At 57.5% G+C, this 8603-nt stretch overlaps 1 protein-coding gene across 1 annotated transcript; it reads right to left on the bottom strand.

Annotated features, from left to right (window-relative positions):
* Positions 1–4843: 4843 nt before the first annotated feature.
* On the bottom strand, positions 4844–6971 carry HRH2 (histamine receptor H2). The gene is made up of 2 exons (XM_054571852.1): positions 5896–6971; positions 4844–4880 (listed from the first exon to the last, which is right to left on the bottom strand). Exons 1-2 carry the CDS (start codon positions 6969–6971, stop codon positions 4844–4846), a joined length of 1113 nt encoding a protein of 370 aa, XP_054427827.1.
* Positions 6972–8603: the final 1632 nt, after the last annotated feature.

Raw genomic sequence — 8603 nt, 5'->3', positions numbered from 1 at the left:
ACCAGGCGTTACAGGAAATAGCCCGACCAGGCAAATCTATAGAGATGGAAAGCAGATTAGTGGCTGTTGGGGAAGGCGAGGATTAGGGGGCGAGAGCTGAAGGCTACAGAGTTTCTTGGGGGAGGCGGTGAAAATGTTCTCAAACAGACGGTGGTGACGGTGGCGCAGCTCTGTGAAGGCACTGAAAGCCGGTGAACTGTGCGCCTGAAATGGCCGAATTGTGCTGTATATGGTGTGCATCTCAACGAAACTGTTTATAGGGAAGAAAGATAGGAAATGAACAAAAAGAGGCAAAATGAGAGAGAAGAGGGAAAGATGGATGGTGAAGAACAAAGTTCACGTCTCTTCGAGCACAGCCATGCGCCTGGAGCCACACTCCGTGCCTGTGTCCCTGCTCCTTTTGTTCTTGCAGCTCCGCAGAGTAAACCCTCGCAGCTGTACCCGAACAGAGGCTGCCGCAGCTCAGGCGGCCCAGGACCTGTCCCGCCACTGTAGGGTGGGGCCCAGATGCATCCTGGGCCTCCTAACTTCCACGCTGAGGCAGGAGAGCAGCCCCCACATCCCGCTCCCACCTTATGGGGCGATTGCCAGGCCAGGCACCGCCGGCACAGGTGACAGGCAGCCAGCAGGATTTGCTGGAGGGGGGCAGCCAGGCCCCTTAGCTGGCAGGCAGGGAGCAAACTGTTCTGGATGCCTCTGCAGAGAGTGGAGAGCACACCCAAAGGCTGTAGGAACTGCTGGAGTCAACGTGCCAGAAAGCGAGGCACCGTTAGAACCCATGTGACACAAGTAAGCAGATCTGAGCTCTTGAAGGGGTGAGTTCTGGGAAACTTCCTTTCTGAGCACCAGCTGCTGCTTTCCTGCTTATGGTGTTAGGGTCTCTATGGTCTCATCCACCTGCCTGGACTGAGCTTACAGCAGAAAGGAAGGCAGCTCTACCGTCCCCTGGGTCCCCAGCCTCTGGCCCAGCTTGGCAGTGTCCGGGGACCCCTCCCAGCTTGGAGCACTTCCTGTGCTTTTGGCACGTGTCTCCTCACCTTCCTGGGCTCGTCTTCCTGGGACAGAGCAAGAGGAGGGGCCTCTTCCTCCTCTATGACTCTGACACTCTGGATCACAGCCAGCGGTGCATTGCTCTGTGAGGCCTGCCCCTGATGCCAGTAATTTGGAGGGAGGACCCTTGTGACACCCAGTTTTGAAAAGGGGGACCCAGGAGTTCCTGAACCCCTCCTAGGTCCCTGGAACTTCCCTCTTTGAGGTTTGGTTTCCCCGTCTCTATGGTAGGTGCAGTATTAGTCACTTCTCAGGGCTCCTAAGGACCTAGAACAAGGTACTGTAGTCATTCACTCGCTCATTCATTCATTCATTCATTCATTCATTCATTCTTTCTTTCAACAAATATTGCTAGGCCTGTCTCATGCCAGGCACAGTGCGAGGTGTTACGGACACAGCAGTGAGCGTCAGAGACATGGGCCTGCTCTCAGGGAGCTCACTGTCTGGGGGAACAGACATTAAACGTGAAGGGTATGCCAAGGGGTAGGAAAGCCCAGGGCACATGGGGCACAGGGCCTCAGCGGTCAGGATAACAACTTGGTGGTTTATGCCACATGCACCGGGAGGGGCAGAGCATAGTCCCCTCTATGTTGGGCAGTGTTCTCCCTGGCTGCAGAGGCAAGGAAAGCAGGCCGGGGAGGGCTGGTGGAGGGGTGGGGACAGCTTGCCTCCCTTTGCACCTCTTCCCCCGGGGTCTTTCTTGAGCCCTGACTCCTGGCACAGGGGTTCTGCAGGAATGAGGAAGTGTCACACCTCAGGGAGACTGCTGATAAGCCGGAGATTTGTGAATAGTATCTCCCTGCCTTGGGAAACTATTCAGAGCCAGTGAGTACGGGGAGAAGAACTCAAGAGCCCCGGGCAGGGGTCTAGAGATGCAGGCTCTGCTCCCAGCCCCTCCTGGGCTCACTGTGGGCCTCAGATAGGTCGCTTGCCTCCCTGTGCCTTAGTTTCCCCATCTGGTACCTATGAGTCTGGGCGAAATTCACGGCTAGGCAGCGTGGGCTCGAATCCCAGCTCTGCCCCCGGTTGAGGCGTGTAGCCCGATGCTGGCTGCTTTGCTTCTGGAAGCCTGCTGCTGGCTGGGGGCTGCACTTTGAGAGCCACTGCTCACGAGTAACGTCCTTCAGAGATGAGGGCCTCTGCTGCGCCCACTGCTGCGCCCCAAACAGTGCAGGCACATAGCAAACCCTTGGTGAGTGCCTGTGAGTCCGTGGCCCTGAGTGGCTTGCTTTGGCAGGGGCCAAAGAGATGGAGGGTGGCTGGGGGTCTGGGGGGCGGTGGCGGTGCTTTCTGAAGTGGTCAGGGCCTCTAATGACAGGCTGGGGAGCTGGGACTTCCGGCAGCTGAACCTGCCCAGAGAGGCCCACATCCTCATGGCCGGAACCTCAGAACATTGCCTGCGTATGGCAGGAAGAACGTGACATATGTGATTAACTTAAGGACTTTAGGACGGGGCGGTTACCCCGGATTCTCCCCGAATCCCCATTGTAAGAGGGAGGCAGAGGCAGCCTTGGCTACAGAGAAGGCGAGGTGAGGATGGAGGCAAGGGGCCGCGGGGCAAGGAGTGCGGGCAGCGTGCAGAAGCTGGAGAAGGCAAGGGAGCGGAGTCCGCTCTGGGGCTTCTGGGGGGAGCCCTCCCTACCAACACCCTGATCTCAGACTCTGGGCCTCCTGAACTGTAGGAGAAGGAATCTGCATTTTCAGCCACCAGGTTCATGGCCATTAGATACAGCAGCCCCAGGAAGCTCACACAGCCTCTATCCAGTGGCAGCTCAGGTCACTGAGCAGGGGGAGGGGCTCGGGCCTGGGGGTCAGAGAGGAGGCGGGGGAGGCTGTCAGGGCCAGAGCCCAGGAGCAGTGAGGTGGAGGTGGCTGCTGGCTGGCCCCAGGCCGGCTGGGCCACGCTCTCTCCTGAGTGTCCCCTTGGCTGACCATGCTACCAGCCCAAGGGCAGGCCCGATCAGTCCCTTGGGATTCTCAGCTCAAACAGACACCCCCACCCGCTGAGCAGTGACAAGGGCTCTTAGCCAGGTCAACACTGTTTTTTGTTCCCAGAAGGACAGCAGGAAGGTCATGCTATCGACATCAGGGAAGCTGAGAGCCCACCTTCATGGAGGTCCATTCAAGGTCGCAATTGCCCCGGAACCTCGGTGGGAAAATCCACCTCTGCCTGCCCTTGCCTGCCCCCATGTCCCTTCCCTTGTGTGAGGCCCTCCAACTGGTTCCCCGTCCCCCTCTGCCACACCCCTCTCTCTGTCCACGGCGTCCGGCTGCTGTGTGGGGCTCAGGCAGGCCCGGCCTCTCCGCCGGCCTCCGCGCCGCCCTGGGCGTGCACCCGCGGTGGCCGTGCGGATCAGTGGGGTAGGCGGGTGCTCACGTCGTGCAGTGTGCCGGGCGCCCCCAGGACAGTCGGGAATGGGGGCTGCCGCCTCCGCGGATGCTCAGGCCTCGGCTCTGGCTGACTCACTGGCTTGGTCACTTGGGCACTTTAATGTGCATCCCTGAGCCTCAGCTTTCCCATCTGTAAAGTGAAGACTATACGGACACCCACTTCATGGGATCCTGTGGAGAATAAAACAAGGCTACGAGTCTGAAGGGTCCGCCGTCACCCTGGGTGAGCAGGTCTTTCTTGTCTTCATTCAAGGCTAAGCTCAGAGGCCTGCTGCCTGGGACGGGCTGCCTGGGTCAGGTGCCATCTCACCTGGTGTTCACCTGTGTGTCAATCCTTGGCACGTGCTGCAGATTGAACCACGGCCAATCTGCTCCTCAGCTCTGTCTGCCCCAAGCGGCTGCTTGTGGTGTGGGGGTGGGCCCTTTTCTCCTTTTGCAGCCTTAGCATCTGGCGCAGGGGTGGGGATAGGATGCCCTCACAGAATGACCAACACATAAAAACAATGGCGCCATTGTAAACCTGGCAGCTGGTGGTGCCCAGTGAGTGCTAGCTCTTGTTAATTGCTTACTGAATGTTTCCCTAAGGATTAGGGTGGAGCAGCCTAGTCACCTGGAGGTCACACAGGGAAAAGCAGAAGGAAGCAGCATATATGACTAGACTGAATCTCGTTGGCACCTGCTCAAGAGTGCACACTCCCCAATTTGTTCTTTGCTTCGTGAACTAAATTAGCCTTGCACTTGAGGCTGCTTCCTGAATGAGAGAGGGTGGCAGGACATGGACGGGCATTGTGGAGAGACACCTTCAGGTGGCTTCGAGGGTAGATTTGAGAGGGACAATCTGGAGGCCGGACACAGGTTAGCAGTGAGGGGGTGGAGGGCCCGAGACTCAAGTCTCTGGGGGGCGGAACACTCCACCCCTGGCCGCTGCACTGACCAGAGCGGGCATGAGGCCCAGGAGTCTCGTTGGGCAGTGTTCCCCCACCGTGGTCTGCAGGGACCGGAACCCCGAGGCTGTGGGTCTGCGGTGTCCAGCCAAGCTTTTCCTGAGACTGACGCTCAGTGCTCAAGAATGGACATTACCTGCGGGGGCCGTGGGGGCCGCGGGGGCTGCGGGGGCCGCGGGGGCCGCAGAGCCCGTTGGGTCCCTTAACGCACATACGCTTCGGGCAACCCTGGGAGGTGAGCAGGGCAGGCTGCGGCGTGAGGATCTCCTACTCTGTGAGATGAGGAAACTGAGGCCAGAGAGAGGCGGGGACTTGCTGAAGCCAGAGTGAGTGAGGGCTGAGCTGAGGAACGCTCAAAATGCCATTGCTACATCCCTGGAGCCCAGCCCAGTTCTCAGCCGATGGTGGGAAGCTGCTGAATGTTTGCGAGTGAAGGAATGAATGAACGAATGGCTCAGTCACACAGACAAGCAGTCTAGGGTGCAAAGGCATGGTCTGTGGAAGAGAAGGGAAAGGGACACTAGCTGAGAATGTCTGTGTGTCAGGTGTCCTGCCAGCACACTGTCACTCACTCTCCCAGCTCATCCAGGCCGTCCTCCCCGTGCGGCGAGCAAGCGTGTGCCCTCGGGTCCGTGGTGCAGTTTCCCACCGAACTCCCTGCATTGGCCGCGTCACCGGCGGGCCCGTCTGTCTCCTTCTGATCCTGTTTACCTTTTTGGCCATGATACCCCCTTGGAGATGAATCCTGGGGCATCTTTCTCTTAAGTCCCCTGCGCCCTGAACATCCAGTGTTCCCAAGCCTGTCTTTTTTCATAGCCTCCTAGATTCTCCTCTATTCTCTTCTCCTTTCTCATAGACCAGCCTCCTTCACTGATGCCCTGTCTCATCCTTCTCATCCACATCTTAAGGGGCAACCAGAGCCCTCTTTCCAAAGCACAGAGCTGCCCAGGTCACCCTGCCTTGCTTTTAACCCTTCCACTGTCCCTAAGACCCATGGTACAATGTCCAAGCCCCGCTTTCCCAAATTGGCCAGCCCTCTTTCCAGCGTGAGAGCTGGTGCATCATAGGTGCTCGGGGGACCAGGTGGGTTTCTCATTCCACCTCCAGGTGTCAGCGCTCGTGCACAGCCACCTGAGGGCTGTCCTGCAGGGTTTACATGAACACCACGGCTACTAGCTACGCAGGAGAGTTGGGCCTCAAATTTAGAACTTCTGATTGTCAGGACGACGTAGCTAGAAAAAAAGGCTCCCAAGTTCTGGATTTGGGGACCTCTTCCCAGGTCCCTGCTTTGTGGCCCTGGGTAAGCTGTGGTCCTTTTAAAATAGAGGTAAAAACTTACACCTCTATTCATCGTACCCAAAGGGCGCTAGGGTATGGTGGCACAACACGAGGTTCGCAAAGTGCTCGCGGGGAGTGCCAGCACCTCGCGAGCGGCCACCACCTTAATGGCCACCATTGGTGGGACCTCTCCCTGTGCCCCTGCTGGGGCCTGAAAAGCCAGGGAAGTTACCTGTCTGGGACTTCCTGAGGTGCTGCGACCTCTCTCCCACTCCACACCTGGAGCTTCAGGGGCTTCTCTTCCTGCTGCCTGGGTCCTTGGCTTTTAGTCCTGGAGAGCCGAGAGCTGTCAGTCCTCAGAGCAGGGTTCTGGACGTAGTGGCTGGCAGGCCTGCAGCGCAAGAGCTGCTGGTATGCCCTGCGGAAGTCTCTGTTCAGTGCGGCGTACAGGATGGGGTTCAGGGCCGAGTTGGCATAGCCCAGCCACAGAACGACGGCTTCGAAGACCTTGTTGATGGCATCATCCCCTCTCAGCCCACGGTAGACAAACACGGTGAAGTAGGGGAACCAGCAGACAATGAAGGCCCCCATCACAGTAGCCAGCGTCACTGTGGCTTTGTGCTCCCTGATGGTGGCTGACTTCCAGGAGCTGACGTGATGGATCCTCTTGGCCTGGTCCCGGGCGATCTTGAAGATGCGGTAGTAGGTGATGCACATGACCAGTAGAGGCACGTAGAAGGTGACCAGCCCGTCCACCAAGCCGTATACCAAGTTGACCTGAACTTTGCAGGACAGAATGGTGTGATTGAGCCCACTGGTCTTGCTCTTGCCGTTCCACTCCAGGTGGATAGGCAGGAAGGAGAGGGTGATGGAGACGGCCCAAATTACCACGAGGGAGACGCCGACCCGGGTTGGGGTGACCAGCACGGGGTAGCGCAGGGGGTCTGTGACGGCGTAGTACCGGTCAAGGCTGATCATGAAGAGGTTGAGGATGGAGGCCGTGCAGAGCATCACGTCCAGGCTGGTATAGATGTTGCAGAAGACCTTGCCAAAGTTCCACGTGCAGGACAGCTGGTGGACGGCTGAGAAGGGCAGCACCAGGAGGCCGAGGAGCAGGTCGGTGATGGCCAAGGACACAATGAAGCAGTTCGTCAGGCTGCGGAGGTGGCGGGTCAGGCCCACGGCCAGGCAGACGACTACATTACCAGCGACAGTGATGAAAATGAGGACAGTGAGGACCACGCTCACAGTGACCTTGAATGCAGCAGAGCCTAGACAAGAGGAAGAGGCCGTGTTGTTGGACTCCATCCTGGGGTCCCGAGGTTCCGTCCTCTGCCCACAGCCCTGGCTGCTTCTCTTCCAGCTCCCCAGTGGGTCAGTTACGTCAGCCAAGGGACTCCAGGCTGCCCAACAGAGCCAAAAGGAAGTGCCCAGGCGTGGGGAGGCTACAACAACGGGCTCAGTGCTATTTTTCTACCAATAAATAAAGCAGTCTCCTAGGAGGTGTTGGGCATGAGCGTGACTGGAGAACAGGCAAAGTTGGCGGTTCAAACTCCGGTCCTCAGATCATCCCCTGCAGGGCTGGCTTCCTCCTGGGCCCGAAGCAGGCCTCCATTCTCCAGGTTTTGCATCGAGACTGAGGCACTGGCGCATGTGTCTGGTCGTGGCTTTGGTTTTGCGTGGGAGGGATCAGGTGGCGACGTGGCTGTGTTCTCCTCCATAGCTAACGGCGACTCCCATCCACGTGACAGGGGTCAAGGCCTGCTGTGTCGCCCCCTTGGGAATGCTGGAGGGCAGGAGCTGAAAATGCAAGGTTGAGTGTTGAGCACCTTGAAACCAGACCAAGAAAGTGACCTGCTTCATGATGATTTGCTCTAGGCCTTGACCTCCTGCAAGATACCAGGAGGCCTGGGGCTTGTGTGAGTGCCTCTTCTTAGGAGGCACTGCGGCAATCAGGATACACAGTGGAGGAGGAAAGGAGTTGAGATGCACGGGGCTGGACCACGTGTCACCGTGTGAAGTATTGTTTATACTGGAGAAAGAAAGATCTAGACATGGACTCCGAGCTCCATGAGGCGGGCTGCCTCTGATTGTTTAGTGCTGGCTCCCCACGGAACCATGGGTAGGCATTAAGAGTCTGAGGGGTAAATCACAAAATGAATGAATAAATAAACCAATGTAATGAATTTGCTCTGACGCAGTGCCAAGAACAGGCCCGACACCGCTGTTGTGCAGAACGTTATCGGACCCTCAATCAAGGGCCAGTGAGCTATTTCAGGAACACGTTTCCCACTCTGCGTCCCACCTGGCGTCTGTTGCAGCGGCCCGGCTCTGGCACCCCGGAGGGAGTCACCTCCACAGCCGGGCACCGAGGAGGCAGACCTGTGCTCCAAGAAGACTTGACCACAGACAGCGACATTTGAATTTTGCGTAACTTTCACATGTCATAGAATATTTTTCTTTACATTTTCTCCAACTCTATACAACTATTCCCAAACTATTGAAAAATGTAAAAGCCATTCTTAGTTCGTGGGCTGCACGGGCCAGGCAGAGGGCCAGGTTCACTGCTGCCGTGGTCGGCTAACCGCACCCCAGCGGACACCTGCTCTACCCATCTCTCTAAATCCTTTCTAACCTGGCAACATGTGTGGCCCCACATCCAGTCAGCTGTCACGGAAGTCACGAAATCATTCAATCGCTGCGTAACAGTCCCTGGGGCGGGGCGGTGGGGTGGTGGTGGTCAGGGGCTGGCTACAGTTTATCATCCTTCTGTCATGGGTATTTGGGTTGTTTCCAGTGCCTTCCTCTCTCCCTTCCTCCCTCCCGTCCCACTGCAAACATCACTTCAATATAATGGCTGCACCCACGTGCCTCTTGGTGAAATCTCAGAGATTACCTGCTAGTGCTGATATTCTCTGACTCCAATGGGTGCAAAGGGCG

Source organism: Pteronotus mesoamericanus, unplaced genomic scaffold (genome assembly GCF_021234165.1).
Source record: "Pteronotus mesoamericanus isolate MK-2021 breed Mesoamerican mustached bat unplaced genomic scaffold, CSHL_Meso_final contig_1, whole genome shotgun sequence".
Taxonomy (NCBI): Eukaryota; Metazoa; Chordata; class Mammalia; order Chiroptera; family Mormoopidae; genus Pteronotus; species Pteronotus mesoamericanus.
The sequence above is the reverse complement of the archived record's forward strand: the minus strand, read 5'-3'. Positions and strand labels throughout refer to the sequence as shown.